The sequence below is a fragment of the Cervus elaphus genome, chromosome 28 (assembly GCF_910594005.1).
Source record: "Cervus elaphus chromosome 28, mCerEla1.1, whole genome shotgun sequence".
NCBI lineage: Eukaryota > Metazoa > Chordata > Mammalia > Artiodactyla > Cervidae > Cervus > Cervus elaphus.
In genome coordinates, this window is record NC_057842.1 from 19,046,888 (window position 1) to 19,073,159 (window position 26,272).

At 41.9% G+C, this 26,272-nt stretch overlaps 1 protein-coding gene across 1 annotated transcript in view; it reads right to left on the minus strand.

The window, feature by feature from the left end:
* IMPG1 (interphotoreceptor matrix proteoglycan 1) overlaps positions 1–26,272 on the minus strand; it is a 147,948-nt gene that overhangs the window by 67,375 nt on the left and 54,301 nt on the right. Inside the window, 5 exon segments of the mRNA XM_043890205.1 lie at positions 10,998–11,067; positions 12,060–12,136; positions 14,300–14,547; positions 15,918–15,938; positions 20,072–20,130. Coding sequence (XP_043746140.1) covers positions 10,998–11,067; positions 12,060–12,136; positions 14,300–14,547; positions 15,918–15,938; positions 20,072–20,130 — 475 coding nt within the window.

Consider the following 26,272-nt stretch of genomic DNA (forward strand, 5'->3'; position numbering starts at 1 on the left):
GCTTTTCACTGATACAGGTCTCTCTGACCTAAAACAATTGTATACATACATATGTTTAGCCCAGAAAAACGTTTTTAGTCTTTATAGCTTATACATAAAAATCTTACGTTGTTCTATTTCTCGTGTATAGGTCTTGAATAAAGGAAACAGAGGGAAAGCACACTGTGGTCCGATATGAACTTAACCTCCCTTTTCAGAGCCAAAGTTGTGGCGTTATTATAATTGAGTTCTCTAACATGAAACAAGAGTACTGGAGTGGGTAGCCATTTTGTTTCCCAGGGGATCTCGACCCAGGGATTGAACCCGGGTCTCCTGCATTGCAGGCAGATTCTTTACTATCTGAGCCACCAGGGCTGCCCCTTCAACATGAAATTTTAATTTTCCTCTAAATCTAGGCCTTGAAAACATCACAGACATATGTGACAGGGCATTCATATCTTAAAGATAGATTTCCTTCAGTATTTTTCCTGTGCAATGTCACATTAGTCTCTTCCTTTTGCCTTACCTTTTTAAATTTTTCCTGAAAATATTCTCAATTCTCTACATGTGATAAGAGTTCTGTTAAAATTCTCATAAAAGCTTGCTTTTGGAATGCATTTAAAGGTGAATGCATGCAGAGACATTGGCCTGGTCGTTAGAGCTGCTTTGCACCAAGGTTTGATTCTGGGACTTGAGTTCACCAGGTTTATTCTAATTGCCTCAGCACCACCATGTGTGAAAGGAGACAGAACTGAGCTGGTGCCCGATGCCCCGGGAGGGACCGCGGAGCCTGTGGTGTGGGGCACATGTCCCACAGAGCTGGTTCTCCAGTGCCGCTGAGATGCTGGCCCTGTGGCTACAGTGAGGAAGATACAAAAACAACTCCTGTGGAGTGTCAGCAGCCACTCCAAGAAGCAAGCAGATAGGATGCAGATGCTAGACCCAAAGTGAAAAATATGATCGATGCCAAAAATTGAAAGAAAAAAACCAAACCAAACGAAAGTCCCTGGGTGGTTAGAATGGAACCTCTAAATCAGTCTGTGTTGGAGCATCAAGTGCTCACAGGGGCTAGGAGCTCTACAGATGTGAAGTAATCTTGGAGACAGTTTCCTAAAGTGGGCCCTAAAGAAACATCCTGAGTCTCTAGGAATAATTATCTTGACCTATTTAGGTGGCACAGTTTTCTGTATCCATCAACCTCTCCTTTTCTCCTCTCTGTAAAATACTTAACAGATTAGTCAAAAGCATTGCTAATAATGGACACTTAACAATCTTCCTCCTTTTGTAAATATGAAGCAACAAAAATGGATGAGAGTGTTGAAAAGTGACCATGCCAAGCATCTGAGAAACAGGGAAGGCTAGCATCTCCTAGGTTGTAGTCATTGGTCATAAAGCGGTAACCGGAAGGGAATATTTGGACATCTGTGAGTGTAGCCCTGACCAGCTCACTCACACATAGCACAGACTCTACAGGCACACACAGATCATCACCATCCATACACTGCTCATTAATCAGGCCAGGGCATTCATGGCTTCAGAATTCTTCATAACGATTTCACCTCTTAAAGATCACTCAGATCAGTTCATTTTTTGCCCATCTCCCCTTGGGCAGTAGCCCAAGTCCAGGCCAGCAACATTTCCAGCTTGGATTGCTGTTAACACTTTTCTAATTGATTGCTTGTATCTCCCCACCTCCAGCCAATATTCCACAGTGCACCCAAAAGATTTCTTTAAACTCAAATTTGATGTGTCATTCCCATGCTCAAGACTCTTTCGATGTTCTTAACAGGGCTCATAAAGCTCGATGTTTCTGGAGTTCCATTGCTTTCTAACTCTAACTCCTTTGTGCTCCTGTGACACTGGCTTTCTCCTTCAATGTGCCATCTACTTCCAGCTTCACCTACTCCTCTCTGCCCAAAACTCTCCCCCCAGCATTGCTACTTTTGCCCTTGTCATTCTGACTTCAGTTAAAATAACTTCCTCAGGAGAATTGATTGGCTATACAGAATTGATAATAAAGAATATGTACATTTTATTATTTATAGATTATTATTATTTGCTGCATATCCTTTGCATCAGAAACATTTTATGATACACTGCTGTATGCATATATGTCTCAGATTTTTTTGAGATTGGTTGTTAAATATTCACCAACACATCACCAGTGAGCTCTGCTGGTCACAGGGTTAACTGGGTTAACCGGATGTATCCGATTCCTTCCCTTCCATGTTTCTGTTCCCCTTTCCTTTCCTGGGTTTCCTGGGATCATCTCTGAAACAAACTCCTTTTAAGCAAATCCTTGTCTCAGGGCCTATTTTTAGGGAAATTCAAACCACAACAGTCATGGGGTGTACTTAGTTTGTCCACTATTTTATCTCCATTACCTAACAAGCATAACATAAATATTTGTTGAGTAAGTGAATAAATGAGCACAGCCTCCCAGCACCCCACTACCAGTTAAGTGAACTTGCTGAAATCCTTTTTCCTCTGTGGCTTTACTGGCACACGAAGAGCTTGCTTGGCTGTGAAGTCTACGGTGTCCCTGGAATTCACCAAGATGGCGACTGGTCTCGTATCTAAAGATGTGCGGAGAAGTTACTGGGAACCACTGGGGAAATCCTCGTATACTAGTGCCGTATGGCGTAAAACCAGGCGATGAGACATGATATAGTGGAGGAAAAAGAGAGCTCCCCTGAGAAAGGGGGTCAGGAGAAAAGGTGGCCCTAAGGTGAGATGAAGTGGCCAAAGTCACTGAAGACCACCTGGTACGAGGCGTCATCTGTCTGTGTATGTGAGTGTATTCACTAGAAGGATTGTGAGCACAGAAGGAAGAGAAAGAGGCAATCTCTAACAACAATCACTTCTACTTGCTTTTGCTCTTGCAGAAGTGGCACAGTTTATCTTAGAAACATATGGTCTCTGTTCACCACACCTCTGCATAAAAAAATGGATCATAACTTGAGGACGGAATTGGGAAGAGCCTAGAAAAAGGGTAGACATTGAGGGGAGGCTTGAGAAAATGAGGACTGAACAGCCCTGCATCAGGGAGAGGGTGTCAGATCAGTTTAGTTGGGGGCAGAAAGTCAGAACATTTTCTTGGGAAATGCCACAATTTGGGGCAAGGCCTTGGATTTCCCAAATACAAAATTTGGTAACATTACAATCTCAACTTTGACTCAATTCGAGAGTTGGAGAGCCTTTACTTTTCTATTTTCTCCAGGCATTGGGAAGACATTATCTAGGGTTGGAGTGTAATTGCAACCTTCTGCTGAGTGGCCATCCCTTCCTTCCTTGAGATGGGATTTTCCCCATGGACTTCGCTGAACTATTTTTGTAAATGCCATATTCTGGCTGGGAAAAGTTACTGTTTGGTCTTTGATTTAGAAGTACAGGGAAGAAAAGGCAAATATATTGACCACAGTGGTCATTATGTTCAGCTGAGGTTTTCTTACTAACCTTTCCAAGTCTTAATCATTATCTTTTCATCTTGAAGTAGAGCAATTTAAGTAACATCTTGACCAGGCCCTTCTGGTTGAGTTAGGATATAAAATGTTTTGGCTGGGAGAGGGGCTTATTGCCTATTTCCTCCACTTTAGACCTACACATGAGTCAGTGTGATATTAATACATCCCATGTGAGGGAGCTGGTTAAAGTTGTTCAGCTAGCTTATTTTGACAGAAGTATTTGCCAATAAGGAATATCACCTTTCATAGGAGGCTGTCTCTGGAGATGCATGAGGACTGAAACAGGGGAAGAGGTATCCTCCAGAAACACCAATGTCAATAAAGTGGACAACAGTAACTAAGAGTTATGAAACCCCAAGCATGTGTCAGACACTGTGCTCAGTACAGGATTTCTTTTTTTTAAAGGAATAAGAACACATTTTTTCACTTCAGCAAGTCAATCTTGGAGGGACCCCAGATATGCATAGCAATCACGTTAGTACTGAGTGGTAAATGCCTGATGAAGGTATATGTACTTTTTAGAGTTAGGGAATTACGAGTCTTTTCAGGTAGCACTTGGGAAAAAGCTTCACAGAGGAGATGGCACGTTAGCTGGAACTTAAAGTGTCAGTAGGAGGTCTTCAGGCTAGAAGGATGGATGGGTATTATAAGCACCAGAGAAAATAATTTGCGCAAAGCCACAAAAGTGTGAATATGGATGCCATATTGTGGGAATGGTGAGCAATCCAACCAGAAGAGACCATTCTTTCTGGACCACTTAATTGGCTCTCTCTGAGCTTCTCAGATGGTAAAGCATCTGCCTGCAATGCAGGAGACCTGGGTTTGATCCCTGGGTTGGGAAGATCCCCTGGAGAAGGGAATGGCAATCCACTCCAGTATTCTGGCCTGGAGAATCCCATGGACAGACCATGAGGTCTCAAAGAGTCGGACAATGACTGAGTGACTAACACTTTCACTTCACTTCCTCTTTCAAAAAGGGAAATAATCAAATTAACCCATCAACTCTGACTTTCACAGAGGTATTATGCTATAAATTTGTCCATTAACTCCTTCAACTCATTTAACATAGGTTAATTGCCTGTCTAGATGTTCTACGCATCTGGCTTCACACTGAAGATACTGCAATAAATAGAGACAGACCAAGTCCTTGACCTCACGGAGCATGAGCAGCCAGTTCTCTGACGGGTTCATTCAGTTTAGCTCATCGCACTGACTCCTTTCACTGGAGTCAAAGGCTGAGGCAAGATTAAGAAAAGCCAGAAAGCCATGGTGTTTTGACCTATTACCCAGATAAGGGCTGTGATGGCTAATTTGACTGGGCCATGGGATGCCTATATATTTGGATAAACACTATTCTGGGCATGTCTGTGAGGGTGTTTCAGGATGGGATTAAGATGTGAATTAGCAGGCTGAGTAAAGCAGATTATTCCCTGATGTGGGTGGGCCTCGCCCAATCTGTTGGAGGCCTGAATAGGGCAAAAGGTGAAGTAAGGTAGACTTCACTCTCTATCTGTCTTTGAGCTGGAATTCTGGTCTTCTTTTGCTTTTGGACTTGGATTCAGACTGGGACTTACACCACTGATGCTCCTAGGTCTCCAGCTTACTGACTGTAAATCTGGGATGTCACAGCCTCTATAATCATATGAACCAATTCCTTATAGTAAACCTATCTCTATTTCTTTCTCTTTCTCTCTTTCCCTGTCTTTATCGTCTCTCTGAGAGCTGTGTGCTAAGTCGCTTCAGTCGTATCCAACTCTGTGCTATCCTATGGACTGCAGCCTAGCATGCTCCTCTGTCCATGGGATTCTCCAGGAAAGCATACTTGGAGTAGATTGCTGTGCCCTCCTCCAGAGGATCTTCCTGACCCAGGGATCAAACCCGCGTCTCTTGTATCTCCTGCTTTGGCAAGTGGATTCTTTACCACTGGTGCCTCCTGGGAAGCCCAAGTGGGCTCTTTCTCCATCTCTGTCTGAATCTCAATCATCTCTCTATCTCTTCCTCTGTCACTATCATCTCTATCTTTCTCTATCTCTTTCTCTATATCTAATCCCCTATTGGCTCTGTTTCTCTGGAGAATCCAGTCTAATGTAGGGTAATAAAAGGCAAAACAATGTCCAGTATAAAATAGCTCTGCCTAAAGTTTGCTATTTCACCTTTAGAATACTGCAATTTATTGAGAGATCTGGCTTTCATCTTACAAGGCATTCTAGCAAGTGAAAAACTCTGGTATTTGAGAGAACACTAAAGAGCTTCTTTTTTGATAGATCAGGTTATCATTCTAATGAGTGAACAGGAAAATGTATTGCTGCCTACACACCCCTACACCAAACCAAACCCAAACCAAACCAAAACACACAAAATTTCTATCCTAAAGATTTGATACTACTTTTGAATATGTTAGATGCATGTTATGTAGAGAACATTATGTTGAGTTTATTCTACAGGTATATGACTTATATTTATGAAGTAGGTGTGATCTTAATAGATAACTGTCTCTGCAAGAAAAAAAGGGGTACCCTAAAAAAATAAAAATAGAAGACCTCAGAATTCCAGGCAAGATAGATACCAATTCATTTAGAGTTCCAGAGGCACATTTTGCAAGTACTTTATCTCACGGGATTAACCACTATATTAAACTACTTCAGTTGAGAGCTTTCTATGAGTACTTGACTGAGATTTTAATAGCTTAGAGGGTGTTCAGTGACACTGACCTTAAAAATTTCCCAGGCTAGAATTATCTTAGTGATGCCAAGGTGCAGGGCTGTGGAGTCCTGGCTGTCAGATACCTGTGCTGGGGAAAGACCCAGAATTTTATGAGGAAGGGAAGCCGTGGTCCTGCCTAGAGCTGCTCTTTGTTCCAAGACCCCCTCTGTTCTACATATATATCCCTTTTATCAGGGATGTTTTCTAATTGGGGTCTTCACTGGTCATTGAGATACATGCTTTCTATCTCTGGTCGGGCTGAGTTTGAAAGTGTATGATCTCCCATTCATTGGCAACACAGCATATTTGTTATCTAAGCCCAGGCCAGCAAATATAGTGCTTCTTCATCAATACTAATCAAAAGGTCAGTTCTGAGTATAATTTTTTATTTATTTTATGGAGCATTGGCTGAAGGTTATGCAGTATAGTCATTCCTATGGATATTCTAAAATCAATCCTTGAGTTAAGGCAGTCGGTCAGCAGCTGCCCTCTCATGAAACTGCTGTTGTGAACTGGGCTTGGGCATTTGCTATGCATCTCCAGTGAGCGCTTTCTAGGAAATATCTGACAGCAAGTTTATGCTGTAGGGAAGCTGATACAGGCAGGACACGGTTCACTGTAACCCAGATGCTCCTCCTTAAGAGGACCTGTAGGAGAAAATTTTTCTCCTAAGCAATTACCACGCTGTAAGCATATACAGATTCCAAATTGTGTGACTAATTGCATTGTCCTCACTGTACAGTCTGCCAAGAATCTCAAAGCCAAATTCATGAACCACCTAAAGCACACAAAGAACTTTCTGATGTTTATTTTGCATACAATTTTCCCTACAGAATCATGTGACTTTAAAAAAAATATTATTGAGGTGAAACATAGCATGAAGCTAGACATTTTAAAGTGGATGTTTCAACAAATGAGATAATCTAAAAAACAGAAACAGATTCACAAACACAGATGACAGACTTGTGTTTGTCAAGGGGGAAGGGGTGGGGCAGGGAAGTATTGAGATTAGCAGATGCAAACTACAGCATGGATAAACAATAAGGTTGTACTGTATAGCACAGGGAACTATATTCAATATTCTATGATACATCATAATGGAAAAGAGTATGAAAAAGAATGTAAATATGTGTATAACTGATCACTTTGCTCTACAGCAGAAATTAACACAACCCTGTAAATCTACTATACTTCAATAAAATAAATTAAAAAAACAAATGATTCAAATTGTAAAATGTCAAATATACAAAAGAAGGGATGACTCTCTTCAGCTAAATATTGTCTTAATTCTGTTATTCTAAAATTATTCATTAGTTATAAATATCTGATGATTAAAAAAAATGATTCAGTAATTGTGAGGAAAATTCACAATATAGTGTAACCATCACCTCTGTCTTATTCCCAAATATTTTTACTACTGTAAAAGTATCATCTGACCTAGTTTTGTTTTGTCTTTTCTTCTATTTTCTTTCAGTTCTTTAAAAACAAAATCTTACTGTGTTTCATATGTCTGTAAACCATCATTATCTTTTTTGGGGAAGGAGGCAGCATTTTAATTAAAAATTATTAATAAAACCTAAGAAACAAGAATGATTCATTTGTGGAAGCCGAATGAAGGAATTTTAAGAAGGCAGTGTCAGTAGGAGCTCATGCCAGCAGCATCAAGTAAAATGAAGATGGAAATGAAGCTGCTAAATTGAAAACAAAATCTGTGATTTTTGTGAAAATTGTGTCCCTGTACTGTGTGAAACCTTGTGAAAACTGTAGTGATTAGGAGGTAAGATTAGAAGGTGAAGGCTTACAAGGCTAGACTACTAAAACAATAATAATGTAGTGAAATAGAGAAAGAGAAGTCTATGAGTGGAGGGCAAACAAGATCACAAGAACATAACATTTTAAATGATGGGCCATTTAAAGCCAAGCATAGTGTAACAGATGGATGGTACTGGCTTTGTGACCAGCTATGGTGTGACCTTGAGCAAGGCACTTTCCATCTCTAGCCTTGGTTTTCTTACCTGTAAAACATAAAGTTTAACTAGATAATGTCTAAGAGTCCTTCCAGCTTTAGTGTTCTATGCTATGTTTATGAATGGAAGGAATGCATAATAAAATGAAAACAGTAAAGCAATTTTAAAACTACAATAATACTTTCACCATACATATACTATCATTTTAGTTAATATACCTGAAATGCTGATCTTATAATAAAGCTTTTTTGATATGATAATGAAGGAAAGGGATTCAGTGAGAACCTTATATCCCTCATGTCATCAAAGGTGGTTTGTTTTAGCCAAGCAACTTTTAAGTAATTTAAAAGTCAAAGTAGTGGTTGATGTGGATTGTGGCTGATTATCAATAGCCATGAATACTTTGTTACTTTTTCCATCAAGAGACAAGATCTGTGTTCCTTCCTCTTTAAACAAAATGGCTGCCTAACCATCAGTATGTGAGGAAGTGACACTGTTTCTGGGCCCTGAGGAGATTGGCACCTTCCACTTGTTTTCTCTTGTGGTAATGACTCTTTGAAACCAGCCATCATGCTGGGAGGAAGCTCAAGCAGCCCCTCCGAGAGGATACACAGAGAAGAAGCGAGGACTCCAGCCAACAGCTCTGGCTGAGCACTGACTTGCCAGCCATGTGAGTGAACCCTCTTGAAAAAAGATCTTCAATACCAGTTGAGATAGTCTAGCTTATACAATATGGGGCAGAGAAGAGCTGTCCCTACTGATTCCTGTCCAAATTTCAGATTTATGGGCAAAGTAAATGGTTTTTAATTTAAGACACTAACTTCAGGGGTGATTTATAATGCAGAAATAGATAACTGTATCATGTGGTTAACATTCATTCACTGATAATCATGTAAACCAGATATGATCTGAATAGGTGGTTCTGCAGTCATGCAATATATGTTTTTGTGAAAAACCTTGTATACAGTAAAATTACATACTAATTTCACACAAGGTTTATGAGTAAAATAGAAGTGAGACAGACCACTCAAACCTGTAGAAGTTTGTAAAGAGCTCTAACTAAAACAGTAAAACGCCTGTAAAAATATCAACGACAACAATCTTTCCTGGCATTTTCACTTAGAATCATAGATCATACTTATCAGCCTCATATTCTGAGGTTCCATGTTTCCTTAAAGGCATTTTTATTTAGAGCTTCACCAGAGAGCTGTATAAAGTGGGAAGCATAGAGATTCCTAAGAGGCTTCCCTGGGGGCTCAGTTAGTAAAAGAGTGCCTGCAATGTGGGAGACCTGGGTTTGATACTGGGTTGGGAAGATTCCCTGGAGAAGGAATGGCAACCCACTCCAGTATTCTTGCCTGGAGAATTCCATGGACAGAGGAGACTGGTGGGCTAGAGTCCATGGGGTCACAAAGAGTCGGACAAAATTGAGTGACTAACTTTCACTTTCAAAGCCATTATATCCACCATTTCTTGCACTAAAAAGGACTCTTCTGCAGAATATTGATTTTTGTTTTCCTAAGGTCTTCATATATTGATAAAGATTTCCTCCTAAGTTGTGAGAAAATTTGACCCTATTGCCTCAAAATTAAACATTCTTGAAAATTCAGAAGTGAACTTGGAGCTTCAAAAAGCTAAAGATAGAATTACTATATGATCTAGCAATCCTAATCCTAGGCATGTATCCAGACAAAACTGTAATTCAAAAAGATACGGGCATCTCAATGTTCATAGCATCAGTGTTCACAATAGCCAAGACATGGAAATGACCTAAACATATGTTGACAGATGAATGGATAAAGATGTGGTATAGATAAACAATGGAATACTACTCAGCTATAGAACAGAATGAAATAATACCACTTTCAGGAATATGAATGGAACTAGAGATTACCATACTAATTGAAGTTAGTCAGAAAGAGAAAGACAAGTACCATATGATATCACTTATATGTGAAATCTAAAATATGACACAAATGAAACTATCTATAAAACAGAAATAGATTCACAAATATAGAGAACAGACTCGTGGTTGCCAAGAGGGAGGGTATTCAGGGAGGGCTGGGGGTTTGAGTTTAGCAGATGCAAACCATTATATACAGGATGAATAAACAATAAGATCCCTACTGTGTCACACAGGGAACTATATTCAATGTCCTGTGATAAACCATAATGGAAAAGAATCTGAAAAAAATGTGTACATATGTATGACTGAATCACTTAGCAGAAATTAACACTACATTGCAAATCAACCGTACTTCAATTAAAAAAAAATTACTGAAAAAGTAAAAAAATATAAAAAAAAGTGAACCAGGAGGATTTCAGTATTTATTGACATCCTTATAGACCAATTACACTTGCGGTAACTGGCAGTAAAGAAACACACATGGAGGAACAGACAGTATCCATGGTCAGCCTGTATATGGTGAACAGGAATCCAAACACTGATTGTCAGGGCCCAGTCCTCTGTCGCCATAGCCCCTTGCCGTGGATGTGGGCTTTAGGACCTACCTTGTCCTGACAAGCTCTCAGGTTTGAAGCCCAGCAGAGACAGCTGTTCTGTGTGGGCAGTTGGTGCTGCTTTGGTTTCAGCTTCTTTCACCAGATCTATCGGGAAAGGGCTTTCAGTGTTCTCTGGGGGGCTGGGGCCGAGAGCTGAGGAAAGGAGGCTGAGGGTGATCGCCTCGTCAGAAGTTCAGTGGATGGCTCTTCAGCTGGAAATGCTGTGGGGACCCAACCCTCTCCCGAGCTGAGGAGGACTTTAATCACTGGATTTTGAAGCAGTGTCATAGATGGATTCCTTAAAAAGGATGTTGTCATCTAACATAGACCCTACGGGAAGGGTCTGTGACTCTAGAACATAGACTCTACTCACCAGATAGACTGTGTCCTGCTCTGTCCACTGTCTCCAGCCTGGGTTGACCAAGAGGAAGTTCTGGACTCAGGGTAGCATCCTGAAGAAGAATTTAGAGAGACAGGTATTGACAAGGGACATTGCTCTGTATCTGAGAAGGGCTATGCTCTTTATTATTATTATTTTTTCATTTAAATTTAAGCAAATCATTTTGTAGTTGACTTGAATCTACTGTGGATTCTGATATAGGTTCTGATACAGAAACAAGTCCTGAAAGGAAAAGATGCATTGATACAGCAGCAGAATACAATCTCTTGGCTAACTGAGTCTGCCTGTGTGGGGTCAACTTATAACTGAAATACTTTGAAACTTGCATCAATCATGTTTGAACTTATGAATTCTTTCACTGAAAAAGGGGATAGAGCTTAGTCATCACTTTCAGTTATGAACCCCCAGTGACAACTTTTAGCGTAAATTAAATGAACATACCTTTAAATGAAATACAAAAATTATTACTGAATTCATAACTTTGTACTTCCTAAGACATTAATTTATACTTGCAACCCCCATGAAATATATAAAGACCTTAAGACTTAAGAATGAATATATTTTTATGCTTGTATTTGTTTCAGAAAGTCAAAGTCAAATAATACATTCTACTGCAAGTATTCTTTTTCACTTCACGAATACGATAAAACTTTTTTGTTTTATCAAAAAAGGCAAATTCTGATTGTAATTGGAACAAAGCTCTAACTGTGTTGAAGAAAACTTTGAATTTAAGGATATTTGAAATGCAAGTTGTATTATGTTTTATTAATACAGACACTGAAAGTGGGTAAGCAAGTACTGCCTGTAAAACACAGTAAATAATTATATTTATTTGATTATTTTTATTGGAGCAGTGTGATTTAAAATGTGTTACTTTCAGGTGTACTAAGTGACTCAGTTATATACATACATGTATGCATTCTTTTTTAGATTCAGTTGGCACTGCAGAGGGGATCTTGCTCTGTTCAGTCCTTAGGCTGTTTTTTTCTGATGGAAGTTTGGAGGCTTTGTTCCTATTTGAAGGACAAAGGATAACAAACTCACCTTTGTGATACCAGTGGGGAGAGTGGGCAGCACCAACTGGGTGTCAGGATCCAGGCTTGGCAATGACTCAACAATTTCTGTGGGTGAAAAAATATCACAAGGGTTCAGTGTCCCCCCTGCCCTTTTTTTTTTTTTGTGGTTGGGGCAGTAAAACAGTGAGGGTTGTAAAATGTGGCAAAAGTCAGTCCTTAAGGAGGGTACAACAAATTATCAAGAAATCAGCATCAGATGCATTGGTGGTCATTGATCCTTTAGGATCTACCGAAGGATGGTTGCAGGGGGTGCATTGTGCAAGTCTATGTGATAGAACAGTTATTAAGGTGGTTTTCAAGGTTGTTAGTTGTACACATTTGGACCAAGCAGGCAGGCTCACTGGCTAGGCCAGTGGGAACAAAAATATTGCTAAGCTGACAAAGAAAGGAATGTCTAGAATAAATACTGGAGCCAAGGACCATTTGTGAGTCCTTGTGAGGCTTGCTTCCACCCTGAAGCCAGATTTTCAGATTATCCCAAAGGATTTTACCAAGAGACCAACCCAGAGTATCAGGTGGCCTCGAAGATGAGCCTGAAGTTTTTCACTGAACTAGAAATTCAAAAGTGAACCAAGAGGATTTTAATGCTTACTGACATCTTTACTGACATGCCCTCTATCTAATCCCAAGAGATCTTTGTAAAGTTTTCCAGAGTTGAGTTTGACTATCTAAATTACAGAAACAGAACTGACAGAGAATGCCAGTTTCATGCCAGGTCACACTAAAATGACATTTCCAGAGCTCATCTATTATGCCTGGAGCACTGGGAATTGTGAAGAGTTCCAGGCTCCTGGGTCCCTCCAGGCACCCTCTGAGGGTCCTGCTTCTCCGCTGACTCCTTCAGATCTATACACTCTTCTCTCTCCACAACTCTCTGCCCCGAGAAGTTGACTTATATGAACCATATCAGTGGTTCCTCACTCCCTGTCTTTGGGATGGCTTAGATGAGGGGTCCTCAACCCTCAGGCCCATACCAGTCCAAGGCCTGACAGGGACTGGGCCAGCAGAAGGTGAATGGTGGGTGAAGGAGCAAAGCTTCATTTGCCGTTCCCGCATGGCTCCCCACCGCTGCATTACTGCTGAATCATTCCCTTCCCCCTTCATCTGTCTTCCATGAAACTGGTCCCTGGTGCCCAAAAGGTTGGGGACTGCTTGTTAGATCAGGCCTGGAGGTAGCGGCAGGGCCTTACTGCTTCCAGCCCCAGGGAACTGTTCTAGTTCTCTGGGCATAGCGTGCATGTCCAGTTGTGTCTGACTCTTTGTGACCCCATGGACTGTAACCCATCAGGCTCTTCTTGTCCATGGAATTTTCCAGGCAAGAGTACTGGAGTGGGTTGCCATTTCCTCCTCTACCTCTGGGAGTTAGGGAAACCTTTACAAATAGTCCCTTTATCAAACTCTTCTCAAATTATTCTAATTTGAATGTGCCATCTGTTTCCTCCTGTGCCCTGACCAATTCACTACATGAGGGAATCTGGGTTGTGCCAGGGGAATACCACCCAGGTTCTTCTCTCCACCTGGACTTGGTGGGTGACTGTTGTTGAGCTGGATGGAGCTACAGCTGTCGGCTTCCCTAGAGCCATTTATGGCATGAAGTGGTCATGAAAGGTTTATCAAATGAGACCCTGGGGACAGTGAGGAGAGACAGAAATGATACCTTCCAGAGTCACAGTTGGACCGTAAGGAAGGCAGAGCACAGAAGAACTGATGCTTTCAAACTATGGTGTGGGAGAAGACTCTTCAGAGTCCCTTGGACAGCAAGGAGATCAAACCAGTGAATCTTAAAGGAAATCAACCCTGAATACTCATTGGAAGGACTGATGCTGAAGCTCCAATACTTTGGCTACCTGATGTGAACAGCTGACTCATTAGAAAAGACCCTGATGCTGGGAAAGATTGAAGGCTAAAGGAGAAGAGGATGACAGAGGATGAGGTGGTTGGATGGCATCATTGATTCAATGGACACAAACTTGGGAAGACTCTGTGAGGGACAGGGAGGCCTGGTGTGCTGCAATCTATGGGGTTGCAAAGAGTTGGACATAGTGACTGAAAAACAATAGCAAAACAACAAAACAAAAAAGCAACAAAAGTCACAGAAATGATCGACTCTACAGGACCCATTAAAATGACAGTGACCAGGAGACATTCAAGCCTCCTTGTCTCTATCAGAATGAGGATAATCCCAGAACTATGAAATCACCCACTGACCGTCAGTGAACTGAATTGTCCCCACATCCAAGGACTGGTCTTCCTCCAGGGCTCTGCTGATCAACTTCCTGAGCTCTGAAGCTGTGGGATAGAGTTCTCTTTGCTTCTCTTCCTCCATCGTTCCATGAGGGTCTCCTTCACTTTCAATTTTGTTGGAATCAAATGACAGAGGGTCACTGGCAGGGCTTTTTGCTTCTGCCTTGCCTTTCTTGAAGATGGCTGTAAGTTGCATCTCTGTGGAGCTTGTCCTGTAGACAGCAGGGGACACGTCACACCCAAAGCCATTGTTACATGCCTTGTAAAGAGAACCACTGTGCTGCTACAAAGCTTCAGGACAGCTTCAACCTCTTTCCTGACGGGCTCTTAATGAATATCACACTTGAAACTAATCTCAGTGTTTATCAGAAATTTGAAAGGCGGGAAAGAATTAATGTATATTTTAGCTCTGGAATAGATTGTTATGATGAGACTTAAATCCAGCTTGAAGAGGGACTGCTAACTGGATCAAGGGGCCATAGAGTTTCATTTCAGGTCTTTGTGAAAAAGTGTTAATTGTCAAGAGTTGCTGATGTTGACCAGTGTTTTTTGTGGCCGATCAGTAAGAAGGATGAATTGTCTTTTTTTTATCTACAAGTAGCCTCCTTTAGGAAGGTCTGTGAAATAGAAGTAGGATAGAGCAATAGGACAATAATGTTTAAGTATTGTAACTAAGTCAAAACTTCAGTTCTCAAGGCTATTTCTTTCCTGTTTTTTTCAAGAAGCATTTTTTAATTAAAAAGATACAGCTCTATATTAAACATAATTTTGTCTTCCCTCAAGTTGCTTTTAAAATAACATCTTGGAAGGAAGATGTGAGAAAAGAGAAAGGGAAGTAGTTCATGATTAACTGTATTTATTCTCATATTTATTGATTCAATGCCCTTATGCATTTATAAATGAAACAGGACTCTCTTTAGCTCTGTTGTCTAAGACCAGATTTCACCTCTTTGTTTATGCCATAAATTCACACAGAGGGATACAAAAATGTTTTAAAGGCCACAGGAGCCAATAATGTGTATTCTCAGCAGTTCTTCAGGCCACATGATTAGTCAAAGTCTACATTTGGTTATTTCATCAATTATAGGAGCCAAGCTAGATGCCTGTTACTGAGCTCTCCAAGGTATAGTGGGCCCTTTGCCCAGTCACACTGACCTTGGAGCCAAGGGGCAAATTAGTTTTTCTGCTTTATTCCAGACCTAGGTATGCTGCATGCACGAGTATGCAACCAGACTGACAACTGCCCAAACATATGACATTTAGGAAATTGTTGAGACATACTTGCATTGCACATAGGCACTTTTATGATTTTCTTCTGAAAAGCTTTTGAGTTTTATAGAAGACACTTCCACTGATAAAGTCACCTTTTACCTTTGTATCTCATGGAGTGATTTTGATTCAAGAATTCTTTTCTACTGCTGACCAATTGATCAGCTACTCCCATTAAACTAAGTCACCAATAGTCAATGACTTATCCAGATTTTATATGTAAAAATGGTCTCTAACAGATTAGCATATAAATGTGTCTATGTTTCAAAACAGTACTATATTTCAAAACAGTAGGAAAAAAAGTTCAAATTACCCATCTCTTTCTTTCTTTGGTCTTCATTTCATCATGCACAAGGGGAACATGGAAAGGAGAAAGAGTTTTCAACAAATTTACTGAGACATCCAATGAATCAATTCACATACATATTGCACTGTCTCTCATGTTTGTTCAGAGCTTTGAAGGAAACATATAAACTGCCATCAGAATCTGGATGGAAATTCTGAGAACCATATGAATCTCAGGAAGTAAACATTATTCTATGATGTTTCTTATTAGAATTTGAGCCCTAATGCAAAGATTATGCATATTTAAACTCTTTGATTTCCTTATATTCCTTTTATAGAGGTTGCAAATATATCCTATAGCTCTCAGGTTTTCAGTGCTACTAGTACCAGGAAGTTTTCTTAAAAAAATATTTTGTAAAAGGGTTTCTCATCCTCTGTATGGCATTATATGATTAGTTTATTCCTGAAGTTAATTTATCTGAGACTTGACCCTGGAACCGGAGTTTTGTTGACTGATTGTTTTTGAATTGCTTTAATCAGTAAGACTTAAGGGGGATGGTACAATCTGCTGTGGAACAGGCTGCAGAAAAAACAAATACCTGTTTATTGAGAGGGTGGTTTGTTGCAAGCAGTTTAGGTTCATCCTCATTTAATCTTTTCAACAACAAGACTCCCGTTTCATAGATGAGGGAAGATGCAGAGAGAGGGAAAGCTATCATTTGGAAAGTGGCAGAACTGGTATTCAAACCCTGGCCTACACGACCGTAAACCTGGGTTCAGTTTCCCATGTCACTACCTGCTTGTGCCAGAAAGGTCATTTGGTCACCAGACTGAAAAAACATTCTGGACTTCTCTGGGCATATATGTGAATTTAGTTCAGAAGCTACATTCAGTTTTCCCACTTTATGTCTCAAGCGCTAACTGCTTACAAAGACTCTACACATGTGATGGGATTTGCATTGCTGCTCTTTCTGCCTGGATCACAAATTCACTCACTGTTATTCTTTGATGTAACATGATTGAAACGGACTCTGCTCCTACTACTAGACATTTATTCAGGGCTTGTCTCTTGCTTGTTTTCAGCAATAGTTTTCAATCTGTGAAGCTCTGGAGAAAGACTAGCTTCCTGGGCCAAGACCCCAGTCCTATTAACTTCACAGAATTGTTTTGTTGAGATGTAGTTGTCATAAAACAAACTACACATGTTGCATGTGTACAGTCTGATAAATTTCATACTATACACCCGTGAAACCATCACTACAATCAAATTCATACCCCCAAAAGTTTACTTATGCCTGTTTATAATCCTCCCCTTTCATCCCTCTCTGTCTCCCCCTCCTTAAGGAACAACTGATCTGTTTTCTCTTACCATAGACTAGCTTGCATTGTGTATGCTGACATGCTAAGTTGATTCAGTTGTGTCCAATTCTGTGTGACCCTATGGACTGTAGCCTGTCAGGCTCCTCTGTCTGTGGGATTCTCCAGGCAAGAATACTGAAGTCGGTTGCCATGCCTTCCTTCAGGGGCTCTTAACCCAGGGATGGAATCCGAGTCTCTTAAGTCTCCTGCATTGGCAGGCAAATTCTTTACCACTAGTGCCACCTGGGAAGCCCTGCTTTTCATTATCTAGAGTTAAATGCAAATAGAATTATACCATACTCCTCCTTTTTTTTTTCTGGCATCTTTCACTCAACATAATTATTTTGAAATAAATCCATGTTGTCATGCATTCCGACGGTTTGTTCCTTTGCTAAGTAGAAGCCTATGATAAGAATATACCATAATTTGTTTATCTGCGGCTCTGTTGAAGGACATTGGGGTTGTTTCCAGCTCCTGGTTAATACAATTAAGCTGCTGTGGATATTTGTGTGTAAGTTTTTGAAGGAGTGTACCCTCTAACTGGGCTTTCCTGGTAGCTCAGCTGGTAAAGAATCCACCTGCAAAGCAGGAGACCCTGGTTTGATTCCTGGGTTGGGAAGATCCCCTGGAGAAAGGGTAGGTTACCCACTCAGCATGTTCTTGGGCTTCCTTGGTGGTTCAGACAGTAGAGAATCCACCTGCAATGCAGGTAGACCTGGGTTTGATCTCTGGGTTGGGATGATCCCCTGGAGAAGGGCATGGCAACCCACTCCAGTGTTCTTGCCTGGAGAATCCCCATGGACAGAAGAGCCTGGTGGGCTGCAGTCCATGGGGTCACAAAGAGTTGGACACCCTGAACGCCTAGGCACAGCACTTTCTAACTAGACTGGATGATTGTTAAAGCGATATTTAAAGTGGAACTTTTACTGCTCCTCCTTATAATTATGGTAATAATAGGTCTTCTAATTACTTCCCCGTTGTGTTGAAAGAACCAAATGAGGTCACTGACATAAATGTACTTGTGCAATTGTAGATCAGGTTTTCTACAATTGAGCTCACAAAAAGAGGGTACTCTGAGACTCCTATGGTTTTAGGTCTTCTGTGGGGGGATCTGGCTCCATGAGAAAGCAATTTCCTTCATAAGAAGCTTGCTTTACAATATTCTGAGCATTGCTTTCATGGTTAAAAGTTTGCCACACTCATAAGCATATTATTTATTGTATTCAGGGGTCAAAACATTTTCTGGGAGACTAAGTCTATACAACATAATGGAAATCATTGGCAAAATGTGGTCAAATTTACATTAGAAGAATCCTTTACAGAAATAAGAATAAATTCTTACAGAGAAAAGCACATGGGAAAGATGCAATTTCAAGGGATATGTCTTTAAAATTTTTACTGTGCAAAATTTCATCACCTAACATTTTGGTTTCCTTCTGAAACATTTTTTTTTAATTATTAGTTTTTCAATTTATTTGAAGGGTGGGGATAATGAGTACGTGAACATTCACCAAGAGAATTCCTATCATTTCTGTCAGGTTTAAATTAAAAATTTGTTCTTTCACTGCAATGATCTATCCAGACGACCTTGTGCTACACTAGTATCCTTCTATCACCTTTTATTCCCCTCTAATCCATCTGATTTCACATGGAGTACTGTGGAGCAGCATCTTAAAATTAAAACAAACAAACAAACAAACAAACAAACAAACAAGTTTGGTTTGGTAAACGTTAAGAGTTTCATCTTTTGTTACTTTCATGGTTCATGTCAACATTTCCTTCTTCTGGAATTACACAAACCAGAGGTGCCTGACAACTCAAGAGAAATAAATGTGTGGACAGCCCCTCACCTTGCCCCCCACCAAAGCTCTTCTCTGTGAGTATGGAACCTGCCCTATGGACATTCTTGCTTTAAGACATCAGATGATGACGGGCTGGGAAGGACTCTGAGTGAGGTGTGTCCTCCCATTTTACACATCCCCCTCCTTGCAAGGGATCTCATTCTGCTCACACCACGGCTGCTATATGCCCTGTGGCATGGTTATTTTTTTTAAATACCATATTATGATCCCACTTGTAAATGTTTTGAATGATGAGAACTTAAAGTTGCAAAATAAATCTTGCCCCAAATCCTGAATTCACATCAGACTATTGAGATGCCTGCTTGACAGCAAGCCCTATGAACATGATGGGACTCTGCTTCAGTGTGGCACTATTTTATTTCATGTCTTCTATTTAAAATTTCAATTTTATAAATTTTGCAAGGTAATACATTACTATGGTTCAGACATATGAAGGATGTAAAAATATGGTCAGACATCAAAGTGATAAAAAGGTACTTGCATCCCCACCCCTGTCCCCCCAGTTCTCTTACCCCTTGGGTACCACTCTTTATTAGTTTCCCCCGTCACCCCAGGGTCAGCCTGATTTGCTTAAACAATGACAGTATTTAGCACTGGATAGGAAAACAGTCAATCAGACAGCAAGGTAACTAACTGCTACTTTTTTTGGGTCTGTTTTTGCTGAGGGATTTTCCTAAAAGGTTCTGTAGTGACTGCCAAGGACAGAGGACAAGCTCTTTGCAGAAAGCCATGTTTCTGACTCCAGAGGGAGGAAGGAGCAGCTCCTGTGTTATGCCTTAAAAATCACCTAGAGTCATGTTCTAATTAGACAACTCCTTTATCTGAAATGTATTTAGATTTCAGGGTTTGGCAGAGTTAAACAACTGGGGCATAAGGGACCTTAAAATCCTCATGACATTGCCTTTAAAAGAGGATAGAGAGATAGTAAATTTAAACATTGAGAAGAATCCAATTTTCTTACCTAAATCCTGATACGTGGATCTCTTTGAATCCTGGAAGTTTCTTAAATATCTTTTGCATCTGAAGAGAGAAAAACATTTATGAAACCCTCTTTGGTTCTACTGGGTCAGGTCTTACCTAACTGAAAAAGCCTAAACACTTTTGATGAGTTAGTGGAAAAAATGAAAATTGAAGTAACGATTGAGGCCAAACTCTTTGTTCTCAGTTATTTCTGAAAGCCAGAGGAAAGTGCTTTGCTATTCATCTAAAAGCTAATAATTGGGTAGTTCTGAGCTGCTTTACTGGTTGCCTTATATAAAATATGAAATAATTTAAGGTAGTATGATTTGGAAGAAAGCTACAGGACTTTTAGTTATAAACACTGAGTGGTAGTTTAGTCTCTAGGTCGTGTGCAACTCTTCCGACCCCATGGACTGTAGCCCTCCAGGCTTCTCTGTCCATAGGATTATCCAGGCAAGAATATTAGAGTGGGTTGCTATTTCCTTCTCCATGGGATTATTCCCACCCAGAAATCGAACGCAGGTCTCCTGCATTGCAGGCAGACACTTTGCTGACTGAGCTATGAGGGAATCCCACACACTGAGTAATGATCATATTTTCTGAGCAACTAACACACAGGGTTTCCCTGCTGGCTCAGCTGGTAAAGAATCCACCTGCAATGCGGGAGGCCTGGCTTTGATCCCTGGGTTGGGAAGATCCCCCGGAGAAGGGAACGGCTACCCAGCTCCAGTATTCCGGCCCGGAGAATTCCATGGACTCTATAGTCCATGGGGTCGCAAATAGTTGGACATGACTGAATGACTTTCACTTCCACTTAGTCTTTCCTGGTGGCTAAGATGGTAAAGAATCTACCCACACAGTGTTGGAGACCCAGCTTTGATCCTTGGATCAGGAAGGTACCCTGGAGAAGCAAATGGCAACCCATTCCAATATTCTTGCCTGGAGAGGTCCATGGACAGAGGAGCCTGGTGGGCTACAGTTCATGGGGTTGCAATAAGTCAGACACGACTGAGCAACTAACACACACAGTATTGTTGGTGCTGTTCAGTCGCCAAGCTGTGTCTGGCCCTCTGTGACCCCGTGAACTGCAGCAGGCCAGGCCTCCCTGTCTGTCACCATCTCCCAGGGTTTGCCCTAATTCAAGTCCATTGTAGTATATGATTTGGAAAATTCTGTGATGCTTAAAGGATTGTTAAAGTCAAACTGGCTGCTGTCCTAAATTTATTATTAAATTTATTTGTACCTAAATAAAATGGTAGAAGCCTATAGTAGATTAGTGAATATAACAAAAAAGACACAGATAGCTAGAGATAGCAAACTGGAGATTACCAGTGGGGAGACAAAAGGAGGAGGGGCAAAATAAGAGGATGGGGTTAAGTATAAAATGCTGTCTATAAAATAAGTTAACAAGGATACACTGTACAATACAGGGAATATAGCCAATGCTTTATAATAATGATAAATGGGATGCGACCTTTAAAAACTGTGAATCACTATACTGTACAGCTGTAACAAATAATATTGTGCAGCAACTATACTTCAATTGAAAAAATAAAAAAAAAGAATGAGTGAAAAAACGGTAGCAGCAGCCTCTAATCTTATTAGATTCGCTCTTAGGTTTACACGGACTTTACATTTTCTTGATTTGACCTTGCTAATGAGGCATATGATCAGAATCTTTTACAATTGCAGTGTTCAATGACTCCCTGACCCACGGCTGCCTGGCTTCTGTCTCTGGGTTTCCCCGGGAGGGACACTCCTCGCCAAACCCAGCAGCATTCTGCATCCCTTCTCCACCCAGCTCCTGCTTTTCTTGGGGTCCTTTTCCATTCCTCTGGCCTCTTTCTCAGTCTCCTTTGCTCCACCCTCTTAGTATTTTTGGCTTCACCGGCTCCTTTAACTGCAAGGAGTCTGCAGGTCCGCCTGCTCAGCCTCGCATTGCGCTCCTCAGGCAGGAAGTTGGCCCTGGGCTCTGCCTAGGCTCTTGGGACGCATCACCATGGAGATGTGCCCTGCGCAGCTCCCTAGTGGGAAAGCAGGGAGGCAAAAGAGACCAGGAGGAAGTCGATAACAGTTTGTAGCGAGGCGTGGGAGGAGAGCAGGGTGAAAGCGAGGCTGGAGAGGTGAGCTTTGACCCGCCCTGTCTGCCTTCCCCATGCCCACTCCCGAGAAGGCAATGGCAACCCACTCCAGTGTTCTTGCCTGGAGAATCCCAGGGACCAGGGACGGGGGAGCCTGGTGGGCTGCCATCTATGGGGTCGCACAGCGTCACACACGACTGAAGTGACTTAGCAGCAGCAGCAGCAGCATGCCCATTCCGCTCTGCCTCTCGTGGGGGATCTGGTTTGCTCCCACGCTTCTATGATCACCTGAGACACAGCTCCGAGTCCTTCCCCTGCAGATCCCAACTTTGCCACTAACTGCAAATGTCCGAACCAGAGTCAGTCTCGTCCTTCCCGATCTGCCTGCCTCCCCCGGCGCCCTGTCTCAGTCAGGGTCACGGATACTCATCAGCTTCCATCCAGAGAGCCCAGCGGTCCCTACACACCTTCCCCCTGCGCTCCCTCCGGCCAGGCACCAGCACACGCTGGTCCAAACCCCCCACACCTTTCAATGCCACCAAGTTCTCCTTATTCCCATGGCAGGCACACCCTCCCTGTCTGCTGAAATGGTTTTTCTGAATGACGTGTAGGGGAAAGGGGGAGTTTTGGGGGTGTGTTGGGGTGGGGAGAAGGAAGATGTCTCCTTGACTACACTTTTTTTTTTTTTTACCAAGTTTATTGTTTCATATCTGTGGCTCTTCCCTAAAAATCCTGTGATAGGCAGCACTGCCTATTGAATAAGGTCCATATACAGACTGTCTATAAACAGATAACTGATGGGAACCCATTGTATGGCACAGGGAACTCTGCTCAGGGCAGGGCTCTGAGTGGTGACCTAGATGGGAAAAACACCCAAAAAAGAGGGGCTATATGTACATGTATGGCTGATTCACTTTGCTGTGCAGTAGAAGCTAACGCAACATTGTAAAAGAGCTATAGTCCAACAAAAAATAAAATAAAATCATCCTGGCTGACATCGAAAGAAAAAAAAGAAAACAGGAAAAAGAAAAAAAAGAAAAAGGAGAAAAAGTCCAATTCTTTAGAATGGCATTTAAGATCCTCTACAATTTACCCTGTCCACCCCCTAAGTACCTTTCCATTGCTCTCCCTGCCATCCTAACTCCCTTGGCAAATATCCTGTCCTTGAGTCACCCTAAACTAACCCCTGTGTCTCCCTAAATACACCCTGTCCTTCTTCCCAACTTCTGTGACTGTTTATCCCTTTGGCCCAAGAGGCAAGGTCTACCTTCTGCTCACTGACTGTCTTCCCCACCCCTCATCATTCAAAGGCAGCTCAAACATCTCTGTTGAAAAGCCTTTGTAACTCCCCAAAGTCAGGCTCCATTATATCTTCTCCCTACTGTTCTAGAACTTACCGCCATATATCTCCCAAGATGGTCCAGGAGGAGCATGCTGCCTCCCTCACTGCAACTATGCTTCTTTGACCCAGGGCTCATGTCAAATTTATTCTACTTTATCTCTGTCCCTCCCTTCCAGTCTGTCACCCATATAGTAGGGACTCAGCAAATTTTGCTTAATTGAGTTGAGTGCATCTTTTCATTGTCTAAACTCATCCTCATGCCTGCATCATCACGCTATCTAAAATTACTGCTGATGCTATATTGTCTACACCAAGGACTAGAGCAGTCATAAGCAGATAACCCCAAGTCACTTACACTGGGCTTTGGAGTGCATCGTGGATTTTCTTTTTTCCAGCAGACTGATTTACCATCTAAATTATATTTTATTGTACCAGTGTTACAAGTAGTCCCCCGCCCCGCCTCAGAGTGTGTAACAACTGCAGTGACGAGGGGAGCTCAGCTTTTGGGTGAGCAGGAGATAGCTGCGTACACCTGAGTTTAAACCTTGGTTCTGCTACTTTCTAGCTGCAAGCCCTTGAGTTTACTGCTTAATCTCTCTGGATCTCTGTCTTCTTAGCCAGCATAGGATAACAGTACATATAGGGTAAGGTTGCTGTGTGTCTGTGTGAAATCACTTCAGTTGTGTCTGAGTCTTTGCAGCCCAGGGACCTTGCCCTCCTCCAGGGGATCTTCCAACCGGGGGATCAAGCCCGCATCTCATACGTCTACCTGCTTTGGCAGGCAGCTTCTTTACTACTAGCGCTGCCTGGGAAGAGCTGGTGATGCTATATTATTTATTTACTTAATCTCTGCCTTTCCTACTGGATTGCTAGCACCTTAATAGCTCAATTTCCTTTTATTTCCTCAGTGCCCACATAACGCAGAGTCTGGGGAGGGCAGGGCAAGCCTTCAGTCAGTTGTTTTAGACAGACTTACGGGGGGAGGATGGAGCAGGAAATTGCAATCCACTCCAGTATTCTTGCCTGGAGAATCCCATGGACAGAGGAGCCTGGCAGACTGCAGTCCATGGGGTCACAAGAGTCAGACACGACTTGGTGACTAAACCACCACCAGGGGGGAGGAAGGACAGGATGATGGTCCCCATAGAGGTCAAAGGCAGGGGGCCTGGGGAATAAATTTCTGTGTCTCCACTCATGTGCCTCACCATCAGCTTGATAGAAGCGAGCAAGGAGGCAAGGTTTTGAGAAGCCCGTCTTTATTTGGGGGCAGGTGGGAAAGCTCAGTGATGAAAGCCCTACAACAAATGGCTTTGGGGCCACAAAGCAGTTGTCATGCCATTCCAGTGACAGCCTGGTGGCTCAGACGGTAAAGAATCTGGCTGCAACACAGGAGACTCGATCCCTGGGTCAGGAAGATCCCCTGGAGAAGGGAATGGCAACCCCTTCCAGTATGCTTGCCTGGGAAATCCCATGGATAGAAGAGTCTGGCGGGTTACAGTCCAGGAAAGCTTTAAGTGTGAGCTACAGATTCTGCAGCTAAAGGCTCAGACCTTGACTCATCCGTCTTTCTGGTTTGGGATACCAGGGATGCTGTTACACATCTGAACACAATGTATCACACACAGAATGGTTTCTGAAGCCCCGGCTGCAATGTGGGCAGCAGGGAGCCTCGTGGGGCGAGCAGCCCCGCAGCCCTGGCTCTGGGCGACTGGATTGATTGCTTGTGTCTGTGACCTCTTCATGAACCTGCCTGTAATGGATTAAGAATCAACGTTGCTTAGGAGGGTGCAGAAGGCATTCAGGGAGGCGATGACAAAGGCCTTCAGTTAATTCTGCTAAATTATCTTCTGGGGACCTTCTGATCATGGAGTGCTAACCACTAAATTGCTAATTAAGTGCCCAGTTAACCTTATTAATAATATGAAATGCACAGGGGCCTTCCTGATTCTGCTGGGATGTATGTTAACGGGGCTGTAAAAAGGCAGCTGTGTGGAGTTCTCCCGAATGTTTGCACAAGAGAAAGCATGCAGACAACAACTGAGCAATCCTTCTGACATTTGTATTAAATTGATCATTAAGTTTATTGTGGAAATTAAATTACTGCAAAGGACTGGCCATTAATTCCTGATTAGGCCTGGATGGCTGCGTTAATGCGAGTGCTGGGCTGTGGTAGGGCTGGCTGGTTTTCTCAGGGTAGCTGCTGGGAGGTCAGATTGCTGGGGTCCCTGAGCAGAAGGGGTCCCCATACCGTGGAAGTGGAAACAGAGGACTGGTGTGATGGTCTTTGCAACAAGACTCAGCAAGACATGCTCTTCTTTGGCTGACAAATTTTTCAGAGGCTAGAAGAGGCATGTGAATTTGATGATGATGCAAAAATCCTTTCCCACACTTTGCTATTTGGGAAAAACAGAGAGTATAGCATAGTGGTTAAGAGTAGGGGTTCTGGAGTCAGGCTGCCTGGGTCTGAAACTTGACTCTGTCAGTGAAGAGGCGTGACATTGTTGGGTGAATTAATTAATCCTCCTGCACCTCAGTATCCTCACTTGTCAAAAAGAGAAATGATTTTACTTTAAGTATAGAATCATGTGAAAAATGAAATGCATTTATATATATATATATATATATATATAAAACACTAAGAACAGTGCTACTATTTTGATACAGAGCATTTTAGACTTGGAAAGGGACTTCAAGGTCATCTTTAGTTTCTAAATGAGGGATCCAAGGTCAGGGAACTGATCCCCAAATTCTCATGACTACTTCCTGGGCAGAAACAAAG